We start from the raw sequence: 25,568 nt of genomic DNA, 5'->3' as shown, positions 1-25,568 counted from the left end.
TGCAAAGTGAGCAAGAAGCATCCAGAATAGGTATTTTCCATAGTGTAGATGAGATAATATTTAGAAAACTGCATGATACATGCATTTTTGTGTTCTTACTTTCATTTCAATAGGTCTGCTTAATACGCTTACATGAACAAAAATATATTCCAAGTGTGCTAACCTGCAGACATTGACATGACGTTACCGCATAGGAATACAGAAGTATGCACAAGTGTGACTAGACCCTACAGAATATTTATGAATAACATATATTCCATTTTTGCAATGTTTGTCTATTCTCTTCAATGAAACGTGTACTCAGAAGAGACGAGAACAGCTATTTGTAGTGTTATTGACCTTAATATTCTTGCCTTTATTATCTTTCAACAACTGTGAAAGCATCTATATGTATTAATGATAGTGATCATATTTTATATATTTGTATATACACTACAGTATATCCATATGGGTTTATATACAGTTTTTAGTTTTCATCTAGAAATCTGTAAATGCATGTATTGTGTAATCCGATTTGAACATTAAATTGTCTTTCAACAGCAGAAAATGTCTCAAAATTAAAAACCAGATATAAAAACAAAGCAAAGCAGGTTAAACAGGCAATAGAACAGGTATCACCATCGTTTTTGAAACTCTAATAGGTTTAAAAAAACTTTATTAAATGCAGCTTTGAAACACCTGTGTGCATGATATCTTAAACATTTATTTCTGACCTTCCCATATGCTATCATTTGTGCATCAGCATTGTCTTTTCTAGGTATGGTGACATGCGTGTGACAATGGGCTGTGAAATCTTCAGCATGTGGCAGAATTTAGGTAGGATAATTTATAATTTTCAACATATGGTTGAGCTGCAATCTAATCATAATCATAGCTTTCGTGCACTTAAATGTCCTGTATAATAAAATTATACTCATTCTGTCCTGATTTATTAGAACTCTCTGACAGTTGTAAATGACTATTACATGCTTTGGCCAGAGGATTACCTCCCACCTGCATCTGTGCCTGACTCATTATTGCTGTTTCAGGAGTCACAAATGTTAAAAACTACATAATTCTCCAAATTCTTGTAACTGAAAAAAATGGTCTGGGGGCATTATTCGGTGCATAGAGAATGAAATGAATCAAACAGTTCAAATGGTATTTATATGATTTTTCTAGAGATACATGCACACAAGAAAAGTGGGCTTTGGAGGACAGACATTGTGTAAACGGGTGCCTGTCATATATCTAACTCTTGTCCTTTACCGCTCTATTATTGTAGCTGCAGGCAATGGAAAAAACAACAGAGTGACTTTAAGTAAAATTACATTGCAAAAATAAATGACACTTTTTTTTATAGTTCCGGGCCTCTAAAGGCAGGACCCAGACACGCACATATTTTACTGCTTACAGTCAGTTACACATTCTCATGTATGATAAAAGGTTCAAGACTGCCGTCCTCTTACATTGACATGACATCTAGGTGGGTCTGATTGCTGCTGTCCCATCTTACCCTGTGTTTTTTCTTTAGTGGAAGAGTTTGCTCTGCACTCAGTTTGCTCACCATGGGTCATTATAATTAGAACAGTACTGCCATCAAGATAAGGCAGAACTTCCCTGACTTCTCTAGTGTTGGATTTTCAGTGCACCGAAGCACTAGCACACTACCTCCTTCAGCATCTTCACCTCCAGCCCTGACAAAATTCTGAAAGAGTAGCGTATAGGGCTGTAACAACTAATCAACTAAGTCGATAATAATCAGTAATGAAAATTGTTGTCAATGATTTTCATTATCGATTAGTTGGACAGTCCATTAGTTGGGCTACTTGCAGCTCCTCTCACCCTCCCCGCCTCACCCAACTGTGTACTCACACTGATAGTCTGACATCCAGGTGGCAGGGCTGCCGGCAGACATGCCCACACCCCTCCTGGACTCGCACCAAGCACACATTCGCTTTCTCTACAGATCGGGTCATCCCAGGGAAAAGATTTGAAGAGTCCGAGCATTCAGGTGAGATGGAGGGGAACTGGGGGCACAGTGACTGCGGCCCAGGAACTGTGTTGAGCACTAATGTGGGGAGCCTGTATGAGCAAGGAGGCACGGCAGTGGCATAATAATTGGGGGGGGGGGAGCGGTATTGTGCACCATGGGGTGTACTGTGTGTGTTATGTGTACTATGTGTACTATGTGTGTTATGTGTACTTTGTGTTGTGTGTGTGTGTGTTATGTGTTGTATGTGTACTGTGTGTGTTATGTGTACTTTGGTATGTGTTGTATGTGTGCTGTGTGTAGTGTGTGTGTTGTATTTGTGTGTGTGTGTTATGTGCTGAGTGTGTGTTTTGTGCACTGTGTGTGTACTGTGTGTTATGTGTTGTATGTGTGCTGAGTGTACATGCAGTGAGTGGAGTCAGTGGTGTAACAACCAGTGTGGAGGAGGAGGAAGACAGTGGTGCTTGCCCGGGCACAAAGATGGGGACGATAGCCAGGCAGTTAACACCCTGCATGCGTTGCTGTGTGCAGCAGAGACAAATGGCGGTACACGGAGCTTCGCGTGCAGTGTGTCCAGCAAAATCCTCTCCTGCACTCAGCTGGGCGAGAGCTGAGCGTGGCGAGAGGAAGAAAATTAAATTTCTACCCAATTGGCTCACATGTATGAATTCGAGCCACGGGACGCGGATTCAAGCATGCAGCCAATAACATTCCCCCAGACAAAAGCATCTGGTGAGAGGAGTCCAGGAGAGAAGTCCACTTGGCAATGTTTTCTTTCCTGCACAAGTTCTTTCTGTGACATGTCAAGGATCTGAGCTATGCAGAAATAATGAATATGATATGTCTATTAAATAATTAATCAAAATTTAATTAATTAAATAACTAATAGTTAATAATTAAATCAATAATATTAATAATTTAGTTATTTATAATATGCTATTATTAATTAAAAAATTAAAAAAATGTTAAAAATAAATGTAACCGATTAATCGAAAAAATCATCGCCCAACTAATCAATTATGAAAATAATCGTTAGTTGCAGCCCTAGTGGCACAAAACACTTTGCTCAGGAATATAAATCTGGCCCTGACCACTTATCTATGCACCTTTTCAATGCCAGAAGGATTAATATACAGTAGGAGAAAATACCAAATCAGACCAGAAAAAAGTGCAGAGGGACATGTGGAGGAGGGGAGTTGTGTTTTGTTTCACAATTTGTTATAGTAAAAAAAAAAAAAAGGTTTTGGCTTTAGTTAGACTTTAAAGCCACCATTGCAAAACATGTGTCAGTAAAACTCTCAATGTTGTGCTCTTTCCCATGCAGTGTACCATTGTTGTACCATTTGGGGCACATAAAATAGTCCAGGGTCTGCTTTAAATTGTATTAACAATTTTGCAGCCGAATTGGTATAACATCTATTTTATATTTGTTGCATGTCCCCATTCACATAACTTTAAGAAAATATTTAAAACTCTCAGCTTACATTTTTTTTAGATGCTTTTTTATGCAAACTCCAGGACTTACAAAATTGACCCTGTCTGTACTGGCAGATTTTATTATCAATTGTAAACTAGATGAGCAGAAGGGCTAAAGATCCCAAGCCATTGTATAATGCACTTTTTAAAAACCTTCCCTTAGTCCTTATCTGCTCACTGACCCCTAGTCTAACCACTAGATTCTGTCTGTAGTGTCCTATGTATTTCCCTGCTACAAACAGACAGCTAGAAAGGTAAGACATATTTTTTAATATTTTAGGTATGCTGTGTGAATGGGAACACAAAAAGCACACAGTGGGGGGTTTCTCAAATGTGGCTGTAAAAGTATATGAGAGAAGACATCCAATGAATGGCCCAACATTGCCCCTAACTATTTATAAGCTTGTGTAAATCATTCACAAAAACATTAATATCTTTGTCCTGCATTCTGTCTTCTGGGATCGGGGAAGCTGGATGAAAAAATTGACATTGGTTAGTAGCATAGAAACATTTTTCCAAGAAGAGCATATAAAAGATAGAGGCTTCTCCAACCAGGACAGGAAACATGTCATAAAGGCGTTTCTTCTGACATCCCTTTCAGTTTGATTGTGAAACTTGTGAAGCAAGACTGTGTTCTCTTGGCCAATAGTTGCCCTCATTTTATTTCTTACTCCCCTTTCAGCCCTTCATTTCTAGGTTTTGGGGTTTCTTTATTATTGTCTACTTCCACCCTCCAAACCCTCTAATTGTACAGGTGGGGGGGGGGGTCTTGTTTTCCTCTGCTGCATGTTCCAGGGGCAGGCTCTTCCCTAGATGGACTTACCTCTCTTGCAGGTACCTCCTGTCGGTTGTAAGCAGTGGCCATGATTTGGTTTCCTGTCCTCCACCAGGTATACTGGAAGAAGAGTGTGCAACATTGTGGTGGTGGGGAGAATGCTTTTTTCTCCCTCTGGAGCTGCGAACAGTTGACCAGATTATACTGGTCGGCACTTCTGGGTCAGGATGCCATCAGTTTTGGCGCCTTGAGTTCGAAAGCCGATTTGAAACAGGGGAAAAGGATAGGGCTTTGTTAGTTGCCTTCGGCTGACCTTTCAGCTAAAGGTGCCATTGCTGGATTGGGGCATACTGCATCCTCATGGATACCTCTGGACAGACAGCAACTCTGGCAGAGACCAGTCGCAAACGGCACCGGCTCATCACTGGTAATCCTTAAAGTGACATTAAACCCTCAGATTTTTTAACATAAACCAATACTGTAATGTGTGCCTTACTGTAATCCATGGTAGTTTCCCTTCTCTTTGCTGCTCTTCCTTTTAAATCCTCATGTCTTCTCATGCTGGGGAGAACTTCCCTTTTCAGCTCAGGGCCTCTTCCTGTAGTGCTGGCTCAGGTTACAAGCCTATACACAGACACCGTGTATCCATTCCTGAGACAAGGCAGTCTGCTGCAAAACAGAAGTTCTGCAGAGCATGAGAACAGATACAGATTTAAAAGGAAGAGCAGCAAAGAGAAGGGAAACAACCATGGATTACAGTAAGGCGCACATTACAGTATTGTTTTATGTTAAAAAATCTGAGGGTTTAATGTCACTTTAAGGTTGTTTGGTCCTTTCTTGCTACCAAGATATTTCTGATTTTGACATCAGTCCAGAGCACCTGCTGCCATTTTCTTGCGGCCAAAAAGCCATACCTCCGACGTGGAAACAAGAGTAAGTGTATGCATGAAAACATAGCAACTGCGGTGCAGAAAAATGGCAGCAGGTGCACCCTGGTCTGATGAGTCAACATTTTAACCATTTGGCTGTAGCAGGATGCAGTTTGTTTGCCAAAGGGCTGGAGAGCAGTACAACGAGTGTCTGCAGCGACAGTGAGGGATAGTGGAGGTTCCTTGGAAGTCTGAGGCTGCATTTCTACCAATGGAGTTGGAGATTTGGTGAGCATCAATGGTGTCCTCAATGCTGAGAAATACAAGCAGATACTTATCCATAATGCCATACCATCAGGGAGGTGTGTGATTGGCCTCAATTTTATTCTGCAGCAGGATAACGACCCCAAACATACAGCCAGTGTCATTAAGAACTATCTTTAGCGTTAAGAAGAACAAGAAGCCCTGGAAGTGATGGTTTGGCCTTCAGAGAGCCCTAATCTCAGCATCATTGAGTCCTGTCTGGGAGTACATAAAGAGACAGAAGGATTTTAGGCAGCCTACTTCCACAGAAGATCTGTGGTTAGTTCTCCAAGATGTTTGGAAAAACCTTCCTGCCGAGTTCCGTCAAAAACTGTGTGCAAGTGTACCTAGAAGAATTTATGCTGTTTTGAAGCAATGGGTGGCCACACCAAATATTGATTTGATTTGGATTTCTCTTCTTTTCTAAGTCCAGGGAAGTCAATTTATTATTCCATAATAAAGTTCAATGTATACATTCATGACTTTATCCTAAAGGATCCAGTTCCACTGTTAGGCCGTAGTGTTGACAAAACTTTGCCACAATCGTAAAGTAGCCAGCGATCCAAGCTCGCTGCTATGCTGGACTACCGGGAGAGTGTTTGGTTGCGGTGGCTACTTTACAACACACACAGGGACCATGGGGAACAAAAGTAGCCACCCTCCAGAAGGAAGGACAGTCTGCACCAATTCAGAGGAGATTCAAGGATCTACAGCGAGTGATGCATAAATAAGATACATTTTTTGTTAATAGTTAAGGTAATTTAATGCATTTTTAAGATTTAACTCCTGAGTTTAGTGTCACTTTAATGTTGTTAGTATGACAATAATGATGATTTTTTTTGTTGGTATGCCTTAATATAGATTTGGTTTATTGCAACACCAGCTCTAATACTTGAGTTAGGACACCATTAAAGCAAAAGTTTCAGGTGGTACAGTGATAAATTACACGTGTACATAATATCTTAAAGCCATCTTTATTATTACACAGCGTATAACAAATTCCCATTAAACACAAGGGAGCTTGGATTTGAAAGATACTCCATGTTTACATGCTATACAAGCCGCAGATTATTGAAGGTGGCACTGTTATCCTGTTTTCTGTGACCTCTTATGTTCTTTCACAGGGGAACACAAGTTGCACTTTATCCCAGCCTTAATCGGTCCGTTTTTAGAGGTAACTCTAATACCTCAGCCAGACTTGCGAAATGTTATGATCCCCATTTTTCATGACATGATGGACTGGGAGCAGAGAAGAAGCGGCAACTTTAAACAGGTACTTACAATTAGAAGTATATAGCATTTTGTTTTAAAACTAATTTTTATTTTATAATGTTGAAAGCTTGATCTTCTGAAACTGGAATCTACTAGGTGACTATAAAGAGATATAGGAAAAATAACCTGCATTAGCTGATTCTAAGGCTTGATTTGTGTTATATGGCTGGTATTGACCATGTGAGAACTTACATTCACTGTAGTTTTTTTAAATAAAACTTTTATCAAACTTGTGACTATTCTAAACTTTTGGTTATTCTTGGCAATTCAAGAGAGCCTGAAGCACATGGGGTTACTGACCTCCATCCATCATGAAGCCTTGTGCTATTCACAAGGCTGTCTGAGTCAATGCAGCATAACAGATGGATTCAGGATTGATGCAAAATATAGTACAAATGTAAAAAAAAATGTTTTTTAAATGTTGTACTGCCAGTAATGATCACTAATTACATCCATCATAGGGTCAGTAGTCCTTTGTTTTAGATTTGCTTTGATTGCTGCAGGTTCCACAGCAGAGGATTTGGCAGATGCTCATTATGAAGTGTTTGTGTGGCCAGTCAATTCACCAGTTACACTCTACTAAAATGTATCAGTTTGCAAACAGTTCAAAAAAGTACTTTCCAAGATCTACACCCAGGTGATCTGAGACCTCACCCCCAATGTAGTCAAGTACATATACATAAACAACAAAAGTTGTGGTGGGGTTTTCTTAAGAGAGGACTCAGAAGGTTAGAAAATCATATAAATTTATTCAATTCATAAAAATTATTTTTCCATGATGAAAATTAAAATCGAAGTTAATATATATACATGATTATCGAATCCCTACATTTCTTGCATATAGATCATACCTAATACATTGTCCATTTCCTAATGTCAATCATTTATCCATCATTATATTACATATACATAGTTGTGCCGCTCCATTGATCCCCTACGCGTTTCACATATGAGCTTCTTCAGGGGGTTCTATTCTCGGCAAAAAATCCGGGGATTAAAGGTCATGTAGGGATCCAATTCCAGGAGGACAGGACCAGTTCCAGTCACCCCCAGCAAGTCCGAGTAGCGGAGCCACAGATGCAAAAACGGGTCCAGCAGGAATTGTTTATCTTCAAAATCTTTACAAAAGATTCTCCTCGAAATTCATCCGTTTATTCTTATTGTCTCCTCTCTGTGTCCTCCCCTCCTGTATGTGACTCTCGCTTATAAGTGTGCCAGAGACTGAGTGAGAGGCACACGTGTAAGCGAGAGACACATACAGGAGAGGAGGACACAGAGAGGAGACAATAAGAATAAACAGGTGAATTTCGAGGAGGAGAATCTTTTGTATAGATTTTGAAGATAAAAAATTCCTGCTGGACCCGTTTTTGCATCTGTGGCTCCGCTACTCTGACTTTCTGGGGGTGACTGGAACTGGTCCTGTCCTCCTGGAATTGGATCCCTACATGACCTCTGATCCCTGATTGCCGAGAATAGAACCCCCTGAAGAAGCTCATATGTGAAACGCGTAGGGGATCAATGGAGCGGCACAACTATGTATATGTAATATAATGATGGATAAATGATTGATATTAGGAAATGGACAATTATATATGATCTATATGCAAGAAATGTAGGGATTGGATAATCATGTATATATATATTAACTTTGATTTTAATTTTCATCATGGAAAAAAAAAATTATGAATTGAATACATTTATACGATTTTCTAACCTTCTGAGTCCTCTCTTAAGAAAACCCCACCACAACTTTTGTTGTTTATGTATATGTATTTGACCAGTTTGCAAACAGGGTGAACATGCATGTATTGTGTATAATCAGTTTTTTAGACTGTGGTCAGAGATATCATGTCTGATAAAAGTTTTAATGAATTTATTTAGGCCAAATGTTCTTGACACACCAGTACATTTCCTATTTTCCAGCTCAGAGAATTGCTAAGTGTTCCAAGTACTTTTGCAGCTCCCACTCGATTTTTCTCCTGCTGTCTCAGACCATTTCTGTACACCCACCATCATGCTGCTCCATAGGAACATCAATTTGAAACATTGTTTAACGCACACAGAATAAATGACTTTGATTTCTGTGCAGGAGCAATGTCATTAACCCTTAGGCTGATGTTCTTTAGTCTACTTGATATTGGAACAATTGCACTATACTATGCAAAGGATGTAATTTTTGGATGCTCAGAATAACTTGTATTCATTCACTAATTCTGTGATTGATGGAACACTACCATTTTAATGGACCCCATGTTTATTTCACCATTTTCTGCATGCAGTAAAGGAGTGATTTCTTTGTTGCTTGGTTTGCTATATTGCAATGAATTGGAAGTATAAATGCATAGTTTCTGTAAATCAATGTGTTTTTATACTTCCAGAATACAATATGTTGTTGTTTGCTCCTTCAGAGCAATTTTTAAGCATAGACTGCAACTACGAACTAACCAACTGATAGATTATTCAAAATCTTCCTCATCAACATTTATATTTTCTAATTCAATAAAATCCCTATTCATGTCCAGCCCATTTTCTAAATTAAATGTCTAAAGTTATGGCTGTATGGGTCAGGTAAATTAGATTACTGACAAAGGTGTGTCTAGAAATGAATCTGTGCTGTACTTTCCATAATTCTGGAACAGCATTAAAGCGGAGCTGTACTTTAACTTTAGTAGAGCTGTATTTACAGTCTTGTTCATGTGGATATATCAAGAATAACAGATGGTCAGAATACTTGCTATTCTTAATGAGAATGCAATACTATTTAATGAGAATACAAACAGTCTATTTTCTTTGCTGTGAGCAGAAGCTTAAAGCCTTTTTCCAGAAAAAAAAAAAACCCTCACTCTGCAAGGGGTAACTGTTAGATAATGTTTATGGGAGCTGGGTAAACAACTTTTACCTACCTGATCCTTGCTCGCACCGGCTCCTTGACCAGTGCCCGCAGCCTCTCCTCCCTTTGCTCTGGAGGTTAGAGGTCCCACGACCATAGCCCTGCATTATTTGTGTAGACGGCAAGGCACAGTCCACAAGCCAGAGCTTACAAGGGATAAAGTGAGCGCCAACTGCCAGGGGAGCAACATATACATAAAAGTCCTTTACACTGGTTCCCTAGACATTAATGAGCAGTTAATCTTTGCAGTGTTGGAGTAGCCCCACTGCAAGGGGATTTTTGTCTCCCAATAGATAGACTTTAAGCCTTTCATCATATTGCCTCTACTGAAGGCTAGAATCATAATTCTGATTAGATAATAATTGATGTGAACAGATCACACAACCAAATGCCTAGGCTTTCATTCACTTAAAGAGCGTAGCAGAGAAACTGGAGCAGTATTTTCTGCAGGAATTGTTTTACTTTTTTTCCCTACCCAAAAAGGCTGATAACATAATTTATGTTGGCATTTGAGTGTAGACTCTGAGCTTAGATTATTAGTAGAATATTAATACTTATGTTCTTCCATTAATACCATTTAACATTTTTATATAACATTTTCATCAGGTAATACTGAATTATGGTATTAACACTGCTTGCCTCTAATATGGGTTAAATATTCCTAATGGGTATTACATAATATATAACACTCTATTCCCAATATAGCTACTCAGCCTATAGTTGTATAACAGTGATCCTGAACTTAGAACAGTTATTTTTTAACAAGCGAGTAGCAAGTGTAGCATTGAATGCAATATAGATCCAGGTTGCAAAAAAAAGTTATTTCATTTATTTACTGTATTTATAAATGCTCTGTATTGCACTATTTGAACTTGCTTATGTTAAAAGTAGCTTTATTGGCACATCCAAAGTGTGGAACGCTGTAACTTTTTTTTAAATTTAGTTAAAGAAAAAAAAAAGAGTTATGAACAATACAAAGAAAGATATAGCTAAAAAATAGATATATAGATTTTTTTATATTATCAGAAAACATTGTAACTACCCCGGAATGTTGTTACTGATGAGAGCCTTAATGTCTGCCCTTATCTTATATCTCATTGTATGCAGTTTTGAACAAGTAAATATATCAGTGCTTTCAGTTGTTTAATTGCATATAAAATCACCTTTCACTGATCTGGTTTCTTTGCTTGAACAAAAAAGCCTGTAATTGTATCTCTGACACGAAGACACGCTGAACCTAAAAACATTGATCTGTCCTATGTTCTTATAACATGCTTTGTTTTTTATTGATGTAGGTATGTATAATGCTACAGAAACTGGGTAAAGGTTTCCAAACTCCAGTAATGAAGGAGTGTGTCAGAATATGTCTTGCATGAAATGAAACCCTGCAGAAAAAATTAAGGCAATTTAGCTGGGCTGCACTTTTTTTGTGTGTGAATCCATATATAGCAGGCTGCGTTAGCAGCAGTATCAGCTCCTGCTACTCAGCCTGTAGTTTAAAGCCACACTGTTCTATGACAGTGATCCCTGAGAACGGTCTTGTGGATCTGTGGCAGCTTAACACGGGTGACAGTGTGACCTATGACAACCCAGTGATGAATTCTGATTAGCTAAGCACACAGAGGGAGCTAAGCCTGGGAGGAATTCCTGTACAATAAAACAAAGCACCTTTTATGTATCTCTTTGAGGTTGAAGCAAAGCTAATTGACAAATTGGACAGCCTAATGTCTGAAGGAAGAGGTGATGAAACCTACCGGGAGCTCTTCAACAGTATGTAAGTAATCTTGAACATTTTATTCACTGGAATTTTTATACTTGGAGCTGGTGAACTAAACATGCCAATGTTATATTACTGCTCAGTCTGATTATTGTATGGCTCATATTTCTAAATGTAACTACAGTATCTAGAGGGGCTGCTAATGCAGGATCTGTTAGGTTGTAGTTGATTGATGAAAGAGAATTAGAAGGTTGTGTGTGGGTGGTGAGTTGGCGTGTTGTGTTTACTGGAGAAGGTATAAAAGGTACCAGACAGATGCTTCATTAAATGCTTTTTTCTGTGTTGGTTTAAATTGCCAAGAAATATGCTGTTTGTCATCACTTCTGTGTGTTACCAATTAATTTGTTGTTTTTAGCTGTATGAACTGTGTGAGTGTGCCTGTGTGTAGTATTTACTACGTGCATTTTAATCATAACCCAGTTGTGCTTTTTTGTACAAACCAGAATTTCTTGTATGCGTATGGTATTTCTTACTGCTGTTCTAGTTCAGGCTTCAGATAGGAGAATGCCTGTGAGGGATGCTGTATCCCTGTACTCTCTATGCATGATGCTTCTGGCATCCTCTAATTAACACCATATAAAGCTGATGTTAATCTTCAATAAAATACTTGATTATTGCTTTTAAAGTGCTACAACCTTCTAGGTGATTGCAGACCTGCCAGCACTCTTCAGTGCAAATTTATTCTAAATTTAGATTAAGTGAAAGTGGATTATGTTTATTAAATGAAATGTGCTTTTATTTTTTAACCTACATAGGAAATTTAACCTGAATTCAAAATCTGCTGTTTTTTAATTCTAATTTATCAGCCTTGTTGCTTGCATTGCCCTGCATCTTGCTGATGAACTGAGGATTAGAACATCAAAAATATCAGAGGTTTTCAGTGATGAACTCAGAGGCATGGAAATTTTGTGTCTTATAATGTCTTTAAGTTTGGGAAGGAGGAAGTAAGCTTTAAATTAATTATATGCAGCAGTATTATATACTACTTTTTGTTCAAGTAAGTTATATTCATTTATAGCCACCATGTATTTATTTACTGCTAGCGTGTGTACAAGTAATAATAGGCACAGCCACAGTATTTACGTTAATGACTATTTAGGGGTAAGTCCAACGCTGATCTAATGATGGGCAGCTCTTTGAGGCCTGTTCACGAAACCAGCTCTTAATGTGGTTATGTGGGCAGCAGTTGGCAGTAGTAAATTTAGTGCAGCTGCCACCTGTGGTAAAATCTTGTAAAGAAGGAAAGGAGTGATGGCTTCTGTAATTGTTTGGTTAATCCAGATGCGTGCTGCAGCCTGTAAAATAGCATCTATTACTTACGGAGTCTATATTCACATTTAATTTTCCATTAAACAGGTCATGAACTTAAAATATATGCTAACCTTTATAAAATAATAATAGTGCTGTTAACAGCAACAATGATCTATGTCAAAGTTCCAATGCCTGCACATAACATACCTTGCAAAATTAACCAGGCCCGATTCACTAATTTTATTTAATTCCTGAATCTGACGCTGGTAATTTGCATGGTATCCTGTATTAGAACAAGTCTGAAAAAAATGTAACAAATACAATGTGCCGTTTTTACAAGACGTTAATAGTTGTGTTATGGAAGTTCTTTGTTTACCCCAGGGGAAAAAAAAACGGAGGAAGCAATAGCAGCTTTAGGTGTAATGGCTGGTGCTCTCCCATTACTTGAGTAATGTGGTAGGTTGCCCCCACCATTCCCCTGATGTAGTACTGCCGTGCCTTAACGCTATGTCCCCAATCAAAGATCTAGATAAGTTTATCACCGCTGAGGTAATTTTTGTAGAACAGTAGCAACTCTCAGTTCCTCCTGCTGTGTAGTTGAATAAATAGTACTTTCCTCAGGAGATGTGACTGCTCAAAACTGGCTTTTGATAAGAGGAATTGGATACCAAAGCAGGGCAAGGCTTTTAAACTGGGGGTGAGATATCATTGTGATTAAGAAATAGATCTCTTTCAGTTGGCCACCACCATTACATTATTAAAATAATTGCCACAATTTGTGGTAAAAAAAAAACCCTACGTGGAATTTCTGTAACGAGGGAATATCAACATCAGCTGTGAAAAAAAGTCTAAAGAGAAATAAAAATAAATAAATAAATGCAACTGCTTAAACTAGGGAAATGGTACAAAACAAAGAGACATCCAAACACTTAGTCGTATATTTATAGTAGTGAATCTGACATTCTAAACATTCACTGCAGGTACATTTTCCAGATGCATGTGTTTTGAATGACAATGATTCAACAACAGTAAATGTATGGTGAAAGTCATTTTCATGCTTTATAAATATGCCCCTAAGTTTTTTTCGATGTCCCTTTGGGCTATTGTAGTACAGTTATGAGGAAATTAAAGCTATATCAAACCACCTAGAAGCTTGGAAAGGTTGTCCTTCATAAATCTATCTGCAACTACAAACTTGTGAGAGAATTTACAGAGACCAACCATCATTTTGAACGGAATTCTCTGAGTCTGGAGTAAAAGTGCACATCCCAACAATAGCACAACTCCCCTCCCCAGCCCCCCTATCATTTAACTGACAAGACATTAAGGGGGTGATTTACTAACCTAAACACACGCACGCACCTGGTGCGTATGATTTTTACACAGCAAAATGTATTTATCAACCAAAAAGTCTCTAAAAGCATATTTCCACTAATGCCATATATGGAAAAATCATGCACATGATGCATATATAATGCTGCTTCACAGTTTAGACAAAAATGGTTAGCTCATGCATTTACATTCCTGCATTCATCAGCGCAAGCAACACAACATAGAGCTAATTTACACAACATCACCTTGCAATTCATGCTTGGCTTTGCACAACACACCTGCTGGGTGTGTACACACTACAAAGGTGTTTAGATTACACCCATAGATCATGCTGGGAGGAAACACACTACAGAGGTGTATACATGTTCGTGGTGTGTTTATAAGGTTAGTAAATCAACCCCTAAGACTCACTAAGTGCTAAAAATAAAATAGAAATTTTGAAAATGTATAAAGCTGTCTTAGTCTTCTTCCAGGTCAACCCCAGGCCAGACCCCGCAACTATATTAAATTAAAATGTTGTAATTGTATTTATTTAACAAATTGGGTGTGGGTCAAAATCAAGCAAATGATTGAGGCATTTTATTTAGAAATGATGGGAAAATCACTTTTTTGATTAATGATAATTAGGAATTAAGAAAACAAAGGTAGACTGTTCCCATAGAAGCCCATGTGGCTGTAATGTGCCTGCACGGCCAGAAGAGAGAGGATTTGGAGCGTGGGATGTAAATAAACAATGGAGGTCTCAACAATCAGATCCCAGTAATTATATATCAGTGGAGGGGAAGGGTGGGATCAGTTAGCTAAAGTAAAAGGGGCAAAATGGTAAGTATTCCTTGTTTTAAAGTATAACATAGAAAAAAAAATTCTGCATTATTACCCCTTAGCTTCATCTTAATTGCAGGGAAAGTGCCCCTGTGCATGAAGGCCACATGCATGAGGAAACACATGACTGTGCACGAAAGAGCTGTGTGAGACCTCACTGTTACTGGTCGGCAGCAAAAGCCTAGCACTCGGTGTGAGAACAAGGTTCTTGAGCACCCAAGATAAAAAGGCCAGAGTGTGCACACCTCCATGAGCTGTGAACTTCCATGATACAAGGTTAAAGTCTTGGGGGATCTACTGCAACCATGCAAGAGGAAGCCCAAAATGCTCCACCCTGAGGAGACAGTGCAAAGAAACTCTTGGCCACATCTGCTCAAAGTGGCTGGATCTCCCACACTGGAGGCATAGCTGCAGGGGGAAATTCTACTGCCAAAGGCGGCCTGCCCTTCTACAACACAGCAGAAAATTGAATAGGAAATTGTGCTGGTGCTTAAGAGGAAGAGTACTGAGGTGGTTAAGAGGAGGAGGATTTGTTTTTTGGGGGGGTAGTTTCATGTGAGACATTCCACGCCTTCTATCCAAGGGGGGAATCCTACAGGGATCTATGCCACCATGCAAACACAAAGTGCCCAACTCCAAGATAGTATAGGAAAGGAACTGTTTGCCGCATCTCCTGATGGTGGCTGGATCCACTGTTGAAGGCTTGGGTGAAAGTAGAACATCTGTTGGGAAAAGGCTGTATGCTCTCCCACTAGTTTGCCATGGTTTCACATAAATGTTCTGAAGCAGGCTACCCTTTGTTTGAAGCATGGCACCACCCCATTCTGCACGACAGAGGTGTGCTCCAAAGCACACCTTCTTTAATGCCCTGTATTTGCCATAGCTGCCATTACATATGTTACATGCTTGACTCCACTGCATCGGAGGTATAGCTTCAGGGGGTAGAAACAAAGGGCATAGGCTGGCCAACCTTACACAATATGGCTTTGGTTGTGCCACTTGTTTAGTTTTTAATTGTAAGGCCATCCCTCCCCAGTTGATGGAAACGTGGGCAGAGCCGGCAATGTAACCTGGGAGCGATCTTTAAAAAAAAGTCCTAGGCCTAAACACCACCTTGTCCCTATGCACAGTTTTGAAATAGGGTGTTCCTAACAAGATAATGCTGCCTGCTCAGACACTTACCTCACAAAGGTGATGGTTTCAAGGAAACAGAACTTGTAGGCGAGTAAAGAAGTAGGAATGTCTCTAATGGTAAAAAATAAAATAAAATAAATAAATGTTTGTGAAGCATGGACAGAACCAGATTAGGGCTTCTTATTCAAGTAGTGAATGAGTGAAGCCAAGCACTGGTCCAGACCCACCTATTCTCCTTCCTGCCAACAATAATTTTTTGTTATTTTTTACTAAGAAAATATTGCTATTTAAAATTCTTATTATGAAACGTGCTGTAATAAGATGCTTACAAGCAATCACATTCATTGGGGGGAATTTATCAATTGTGAGTGTTTGAACTTGCAGAGAATATATTTGCACCAGATTTATGTTGCTAGTGTAATGTTGATAAATGAGGTTTAATAGACTCCAGGAAAGAAGACTTCTAACTTCAGGCAAAAAGCTTAACTGTCGCATCTTGAAGAAGTGGTCATGGGGACTTCTTAAGTTGTGAGTATTTTCTTAGGTGATGCTCCAGTTTCAGACAGCCCAGATCAAGTGCAGATGAAAACACGTGCAAAAAAAGGTGCAAAAAACATGCAACTGAAAAAGTGCAAGCTCTGAAGAAAACGGGTGCAAAACACGTGCAAAAAACATGCCATTGAAAAAATAGTGCAAGCTCTGAAGAAAACAGGTGCAATTGGAAAAGTAGTGTAAGCTGAGGTGAAAACAGGGGCACATGTTGAAAGACAGATTTGCACATAAACAAATGATATAAGAGGCTAAAACTGGCGCAAGTGCTTTGATAAATTCCCCCCATTGACTTTTGGGTTTTCAGACTGGACTACTGGTTGGAGGTGGTGCTACTTGCATTTGCATTGAGGTAATAGCTTGCCCTGCTGCATGTGTTATGTTAGAGAGGCCCTTCAATGCAGCCAGTTTAATTTGTGTCTGAAAAGCTGCATTTCAAAAAGCTGGTGTGAGGGTGTCGTTTTTTTTGAGTGTACACTGGTTTACCAATCACATTTATTAACTACTGGGTGTTCATGCTGGGCCAGTGGTTTGAAGTTGCCCTACATATGCTTTATGTTATAGCCTGCCATGCTGCATGTGTCAGAGAGGGCCTTCTACGTAGTGTGGAGGACTTCATTATAATAACCTGGGGTGAGGGTGCACCTTTTTTGGGTGCAGTGTTTTAATTTTTTTTTTTTTGGAAGGATGGGTTAGAAAGGATGCAAGTGAAGTGCTAAGACAATAAAGGCATCTTTTGGCCAGACTGTCGGCAACAACTGCCCGATTTGGTCTAAACTAACACAACTGTAATAGTTAGTTATAATTCAAGTAATAAAATAAAATTATTAATAAAAATTACAGTTGATTATTTTGTAGACAGAAGCCAGACATATTGTGCAGGCTTGATCTACAGTATGTAAGCATGTTTACAAGGCCGCAATGTAATACGGTGAAACCTGCCAGGTTTATAATTAATAAATATAAATTATAGTGCATGATTTCACAGAAAATATCCAGAAATATTTGACAGACTTAATGCTTACTGTAAATAGCTTTAGTAGGCCACCGTTTAGGACGTAGACAACAGTAGGCAATCTTATCAATGAAAAAACAGCAAAATTATTCAGTCCATGAAAAAATGTGTTCAGCTTTTAATTAAAAAAAATCAACATTAGAGTGTATTATTCCACCGAAAAAAAGCAAGTATAATTTTGTATTAAGTCCTTGTATAGTATTTAATCACTTTTTCTAGGCTGTATTTTGTGAGTGACAGTCTAGCCAGGTTTTAATCAAGAAATCTAAATCAAAGTGCATTATTTCACAGGAACCAGCAAAAGTACAGAAACAAGCCAGAAATTGTACTGATTTGATGTAAGGATCTTTTGTAGGCTGGATTTTCAAAAGGAGAGATCAGACTTTAAAACTTAGAGTGTGCTATGGCCAGTGGCCCAGTCTGAGTACCCACTAGTCCATGGGGTTTTCTCCTCTTTTAATACTAAATCATATGGTTTAGGCATTTTTTTTTTCGTTTGCAGCTGCAGAACCCACTCAAAACCTACTACTGACTGTGCACAGTGTGTACGCAGTATGAAATCATTTTACTATGTACTAAGTCTAATTTTGAACAAGCCTCCCATCAACCATTTTAAAATCTGAATATCATCATTATAGTGTAATTATTTTGCAGAAAAGAAGCCCCCAAAATATTGTGCCTATGTGAGCAGTAGTAAATTACGTCTACCAGGCCCAATTTTAAACAGTACCTGCAAGCCAGATTTTAATCTAGAAATCAATGTTAGAGTGTAATTATATAGCAGAAAAAAGCACCTAAAATGATGTTGTGTCTATTTGCACAGCATTTAACCACTTGGTGTCCAGAATTTTTTTTTTCATTTTTGCACACGCATATTAAAATCAGAATTGTTGGCTAGAAAATTGCCTAAACCCCCAAATAATTATATATTTTCTGAAAGCAGAGGCCCTGTAAAAAAAAGAAAAATGCTAGTTGCTATTTAAAAAAAAAATCACATGATATTTCTGGGCAAATGTTTACCAAATCAATATTCTTAAGAAAAAATACAATAAAACTAATTTCGGTGCACAAAAAAAGAAAATACCTAATTTGTTGGTAAAATATGGGGTTGTGTCAGGTAAATAGATACTAAACATGTTAAGTGTTAAAATTGCATGCGCTCGTGAAATGGCAATAAACTACAGTACCCCAAAATTTTAATGCCTTTTACCGCTCATTAATTTAGAGTTCACAGTGAGTGATTTTGCAAAAAAAGTTGTGCTCTCACTCCGATGTTTGCAGCAGTATGTAGCAAGTGTGGCACAATTGTCATTGCCCGACACATGTTTTTGTTTGTATGTGTGTGGGGGTGGAGGATTTTGAAAACTTTTGATAATTTTTTTTCATATGTCCCTATACTTTGACTAGTATAGTGACAGGTACTCTTTATGAAGACACCAAGGGCCTATTAGGCCTCAGTGTATGGTGATGATTTATAAATTCCTATGCTCTTCGGCTCCATGTAGTGGCAAGATTGCTGTGCGAATGCCATGTGGCCAGCATATGGCTGAGCAGACGATTTATACATTTTCCCCTAAGTAATGTTTTCCACATCTGCAAAACACAGTGAGGGGAATTTTATTGAAACCGGAGCAGACTGAATCTGGACCAGTTGCCCATTGTAACCAGGCAGTTTCTCTCAAGTTTCTTGAGTTAAACTTTGAAAACTTTGAAAACGAAAGATAAAAGCTGATTTGTTGCCATGGGCAATTGCTCCAGATTCTGTCACAGTGTATCTTCTATATCAATGTACAATACACTGTTAGTGTGTCTGTGACTCCATGTACATATTAATAGATGGCTTTAGCAATCGGCACCAACATCTAACTCTCCCTAAAAAAATCCAGAAGTCTGTCCCTGACCTCCTAGAGCACTGTACAACACACTGTTACTGTATCTGTGCCACCATCGGAATAAGCCTGGAAGTGCATTTTTGTTAAATGGCTTATATGGGTGTGAATGGCTGCAATAGGTTGCCATTTTCTTGAATTGCTAATGACTTAGGTTGGGGTCAATTTGTTAACTGGTTAGAAAGTGGTGGGAGATCCAGATTCCAAAAATGATATCTATCATTGGAACAGGTGTTTAGGGGAAGTCTTCGAATAAGGACACCTGTTTCAGTAGTAACTGTCTAAGAGGCACTACATTTGCCAACCCAATGCCCATTCATTTCCTCTTGCATCTCTGGAAATGAAGGAAAATCTCCCCAATGGAACACAGGCAGCACATAAAATAAACTTACTTTTCCTACTCTATCCAAAACTTAAAAGTATTGGCTTTTGATAAATTTCAATAGCCAACTCTTCTCTATCCTCCACTCTCTGGCTTTCACATTGTCCCGGAGTACGGTGAACCAGACTAGCATGGTGACCTGCCCCCAGGAGTGAATTATATGTCACTGATTAAAAAAGTATTGTTCCCTTATATAGTTAAACATTTCTTAATTTTTTAGTAGACATGTGCACCAACAAAAAATCGTTTAGTTTAGTTTCGTTTTGATTCGGATTTTGCATTATTTCGTTTTTCGGATTCGGGTCCGAAATTAAATTTGTTACGGAATTCGGATACGGACGAAATTCGGTCCCCCCTAAAAAACGAAAATTCGACCGGACCACCGCTAACGAAATTTCAGAAATCGGGAATTCGGATTCGTTTGCATTCGTTTTAGCTGTATTTCGGAATTCGGATACATCGGAACGAAACAAATCGCACATGTCTAATTTGTAGACAAAATTAGACATTGCTGTTTTCCTATTTTCTTAAAGTGACACTAAACTCATGAGTTAAACCTTAAAAATGCATTCAAGTACCTTAACAAAAATGATTCTTATTTGTGTATCACTCAGCTGTAGATCCTCAAATCATCTCGGAATTCATGCTGACACTGTCCTTCTGGAGGGTGGCTTCTTTTGTTCCACATGGTCCCTGTGTGTGTTGTAAACTATCCACCACTCCAAGCTCACTCCTGTGATGGACTACAATCTCAATACAAATTAGTAAACTAAACATAAGACTTTAGTCCATCACAGGAGCGATTTTGGAGTGGTGGCTACTCTACAACACACACAGAGAACATTGGGAGCAAAGTAGCCACCATCCAGAAAGAAGGACAACGTCGGCACCAATTAAGAGATGACTCGAGGATCAACAAGCTACATTTCTGTTAATAGTTCAGGTACCTTAATGCATTTTTAAGATTTAACTCCTGAGTTTAGTGTCACTTTAGGTATGGCCTAGAAGTGCCCATAGTTCATTAGTACACTAACACAGGAAGTGTTACTGCAGAGGGCAGTCAATTAGGCTGACAGGCACTGCATTCACATAGCTACCACCAGCTGCAGTATAGTATTCACAGTGAGGCTCCAGCTGGGAGACTCCATTTGTTAACATGGCAGACCTGGACAAGGAGGATGGGACAAGCTAATCTGATGAGGGGAGAAGGGGGGCACTATATCCAGGTCAACAGCAGGTCGTGGGGTGTGGCTTTAACCCTTTTACTGCCAATGAAATATGCCATACATCGCTGGCAGTGGGCCCCTTTAATCAGACTGCTACGGGATACTGTTTAGATGTGTAAAGCCGATGGTCAAGCAATTCTCCCCCCCCCCCCCCTCGCCTGACACCCCTGCTTTGCTTCCTGGGCTCTGCCTGCCCCTTTCGGCAGGTAGATGCTAAATGGAGCAGGAAGCGATGCTGATTGCATCAGTTTCGGTTCCTCAGCTGTCATTCCCCCACTAGTGGTCTAATAGACCCCTAATGTTACTTTAAAGAGAACCTGTTACCAGGGGCTTGTGAGACCCCTATGTGATAGCAATGAAGTAACAAAAAGTTAAAAAAAAATAAATGAAATAAATGTAAAAATATGAAAACATTTTTAAAGTCCCCTGCCCCCGCGAACACACACATTAGCATAAGTTGCGTAAACACGCATTGGGTGCGCCTACATATGAAAATTACAATCGCGCTACAAATATTAGGTAATTCTGCCTGCACCAGTGACAACTATTAATATTGTCCCTAGAATTATTGCTAACTCTAAACTGATGACCTGTATAGGCTTTTAATGAATTGCCTATGGAAATTTGGGGTGCAGTTTCACGGGTGCAGGCAATTTTCAAGCTTGGCATATCAGGTACCTATTTACTTCGCATAACCTCATCTTTTATATATTTAAAAAAAAACAGGTATTATATTGTGCTTTTGTGCATTAAAATCAGGTGTAATTGTTTCTGAAATGTAAAATTTTCATGAAGAGCTGCGCTAATATGTGATGTAAAAATTTGCAACTGCCGCCATTTTATTCTACACGGTCTCTGCATTAAGGAACTTGTCAGGTCTAAAATTTGCAAAAATATCTTGGCAGCAGAAGGGTTCAAACTGACAGCAGGATTTACAGGCACCCCGTGTGTGGCCACCGCATCCTGTAACCCCCAGCCTCAATCCCTGGAATCCAAACTGACCACGCCAACCACAAATTTGCTTCTGTGCTTTGCGTGATCAGATTGAAAGAGGAGCCAAGGGGAACTGGCAGGATCACTAGGTATTTAGCAACAACTCTCTGCCATTCAGCAGAGCTTATCTTTCTATTGTCCCAGAATGCATTTTTGCAAACAGATGAGGAGATTCTGTCATTCATCTGCTCCTCCAGTACTCAATGCATTGTTGGATATTAGTAATACAAGCTCTGTGAATGGTGAAGAGAGCTGAGGTGGGCAGGCTAGTGGCACTACTATTCAGAGGCGCTGCTCACAGACTTCTCTCATTGCAGCCTTTTACAGTGCTGCTGAGTGTAATATCTGGCCGCTGTGAGGGGGTCAGTGAGGAGAAGATTTTTAGAATAAGGGATACACACCGTTTCACTTATCTAATGTGTTTGATGCTGTATCCCTCCCTCCCAAAAAAACAACAAACTAAACTTCAGCTTTAAATACCTGATACCTAAATAACTGATTTTAGTTTTAGTTTTGATGTATGGACCTCAGGATGCACATGGATGTTTTGGCGTCCTGAACAAATATATCTTCTAAATACAAATGTTTTTGTTTTTTTAATCTTAGTAATTGCTTTGTGTAAAAGCCAGTGCAGTGTGACATTGTGTCACAAGTTCAACTAACTGCCGGAAGGCATTGTGCGGTGCCATTGTGTGTAGTATATCTGCAACCAATCAACATACTAAATACAAAAGCAGCATTACCGATTGGGTCGTATTGATCGCATTACAATTGTTCACCACAATGCGGCTAAAGATAAATAGCTGCCCCTTTATCTAATACATCAAATCTTAAAAAGTTGTGCTTCTGAAAATATACAAATTATTTCTCAGGACAAATCAGGTCATCGGATCCTGTAATCTCACCGGTGCCTTCTCCACTGCTCTAAATATAATATATTGTAATGTCGCATGTTTGAAGTTTTCTGCAGCACTGTACCTAGCTCAGATTCAGAAAGAATATTGCTTATTTATTGGTTTTACTTTTCTAAAATCATAGAGGAAAATGTTTTGATCCCATGTATACAACCAATATTAAGGCCATGCCGGTTTGCTCGGAGAGTGAGCCATGTGAATTTTATGTCACAACTTTTATAAAAAAGGAACATTACATTTTTGACATAGGTAATTCTGTAGTCATGCTACTGTGTGGCCCAGGATAGCACAGGCTCTTGCCACAGCTGATCACTCCGGGGGCAAAAGTCACCGGGAGTCTGTTTAAACAGCCCCGATGCTGGCGACGTACACTGTACGTCGTCAGTCACGAAGGGGTTAAGGTCAATCAGCAATAAATATCAGCATTTTTCGACAATTTATTATTCTTAAAATCTGAACTTCAGGCACAGTAGCCAAAAAGTATGTAAATCCACTTTGTTTGCACCAAATGCATTTGCAGACCAGTTATTGCCATATAATAGTAGCAGCGATATCATCACTGTGTTGCACATATCCTGTGCACGTAGCAGAGCTGTGCGAGGGACTCTGCAAGCGCCACCCACTACAGTCCATCTTTTTAAAACTACAGGGAGGGGGCGGATGCAAGACCAGTGACCCTCTACAAGGAGATAGAACAGCAGTGACTGGTCTTTAAAACAAGACATTTATACACGCAGGGAAAGTTTCATGCCGGGTTACTGCACATGCCTGGAAGAAATGCACAAAGGACACCAAGATCCAAGTAGGAATTAGACATGCCTCTTGTATTTCGACTATATTTGCTTATCCTGGAGAGTAGCCTACAGACTGTTATGGGTGCCTGCCACTAGGGGTAATAGGAATACCCCTCTACTGTACAGCAGCACAATTGCTGAGATGATTTCGTAGCAACATTTCAAATTGGTAATCTATAGTTCTATGATTGCCTTTTTATTTGTTCCCTTTCATGAAGGCAAGCCTTTTTATTGCATGTTTAATTAATTTACTTTTGGAATGAGTGTGAAAGGATTAGAACTACTCAACTTTTTTTTTTTTTATTGATGTCTGTGACCCTATTTTGGAAATCCCTCCTCATTTTCCTGTGCAGGAAGTAAAAATCTCTGTCTGATGGATGTCAGAAAAAGCAGGAAGTAAGGGAAACCCCCCCTTATGTGGACATTGCAGCAGTAGAAACAATTTAGTATAGTAAGGAAGGTTTAAAAACTGTGTCCTTTTAGATGGAGATTTTCACTTTCTTCCTGTCAAGGTGACACATGTCAGGTAGAACAGAAACGAGTAACTTCTTCTCTAAAGAGAAGTTACACTCTGTCTGGAAAAACTTCTCACCATTTCCTTAGAATGTTAAACCTGACAGAAATTCTGACCCCTGTTTTGCTTTATCCAAATAAAAAAATAAAAAAGTTTTGTTTGGAGTTTTACAACTTATTTTAAATCCAATACTTTCATACTTGCTTTATATATTTATTTGTTGTGTGGATAATCAGAACATTATTTTTTATCAATGCTTCCTGGATTAGAATTCCTCTATTTGGGCCTTATCCTAGGTAAGATCATTCTACAGCAAAAGTAAATGCCAGCAGCTCTTTCTAGTGAGTTCACAGCAGGCTCGATTCACAAAGCCATCACACCAGCCTAAATCACTCTGTTAGCCATGTGACACTTTTTTAAATTTCATTGGACTGAACCCAAAATGACTGTCACTTTTTTGAAAACAAGGTTACTTATCCTTCTGTGTTGACTTTGTGAATGGAGTTTCATGTATGTTGAGAGTTGCTCATATGCTCTTACTTTGAGTTTTCATCCAACAGGTTATCTTCTTTGCATTTTCCTTAAAGCTGAACTCCAGGGAAATTTTAAAATTAAATGCTTTTTTTCTAGGATACCATTAAAATGCAGTTTTGCTTACCTTATTCCTTGCTTCCCCGGCAGCTAGCACTCTCCTCTTTCCTCTGACACTCTGGGTTGTGGGTGAGCTCTTAGCGTCCTCACTTACAATGCAGAGCCGCTGGCCCTGGATTGTACATGACATCATAGTGCCTGCGACCAACGGAGCGTAGAATAGCAGAGTCTTCAGAAGAGAGGTGGTAACTTAGGCAAAAATAAGCATTTACCCTGCTGTGCATGAAGAGGGGGGCCACTACAAGGGTAGTTTTGGCATATTCTTGGAGTTCAGCTTTGACACACATCTAGATTCTTCATAACAGAGGCTTACACAGACAGTTAATGTCACTTTTTACAGTCACATTTGTAAAATAATTATTTATCATTGTGATCTGCAGTGGGTGTCTTTCTCACCCACTGAGAAAGACACGCCCTGGCCATCCTTAGGTATATGATCATCTCTTCATTTTGTACTTGACCACATCCGTAGACCATAGTGCACATATTCTGTGTGTGTACTCATCACCAGGAAGAGCTGTGTTTAAGAAAGATACAACAGATCACACACTATGTGTATTGTAGAGCTGTGGTTTAGAATTATTGCACATATGCCTACTGGACATTTCACTATCATTAGTAATTGCATTGTTATTCAAACACTACCTGTCTGACACTTTCATTCATGAGGTCCTTTACGGTTAGTCAGAATCTGACATTTACCAAACATTCACTGCAGGAGAATCTTTCTGGTCTGTTTTAAATGATGGTAATTGATTCCCCACCAGT

The 25,568-nt window shown here is 39.1% G+C and overlaps 1 protein-coding gene across 1 annotated transcript in view; it reads left to right on the top strand.

Moving 5' to 3' along the window:
• DOCK4 (dedicator of cytokinesis 4) overlaps positions 1-25,568 on the top strand; it is a 263,370-nt gene that overhangs the window by 195,397 nt on the left and 42,405 nt on the right. Inside the window, exons 30-32 of the mRNA XM_018561382.1 lie at positions 758-816; positions 6,520-6,668; positions 11,246-11,331. Of these exons, the coding sequence (XP_018416884.1) occupies positions 758-816; positions 6,520-6,668; positions 11,246-11,331 (294 nt within the window). The remainder of the gene's footprint in view (positions 1-757; positions 817-6,519; positions 6,669-11,245; positions 11,332-25,568) is intronic.

The sequence above is a fragment of the Nanorana parkeri genome, unplaced genomic scaffold (assembly GCF_000935625.1).
Source record: "Nanorana parkeri isolate BGI_ZX_2015 unplaced genomic scaffold, ASM93562v1 scaffold520, whole genome shotgun sequence".
In the NCBI taxonomy this organism is placed as follows: domain Eukaryota; kingdom Metazoa; phylum Chordata; class Amphibia; order Anura; family Dicroglossidae; genus Nanorana; species Nanorana parkeri.
The sequence above is the reverse complement of the archived record's forward strand: the minus strand, read 5'-3'. Positions and strand labels throughout refer to the sequence as shown.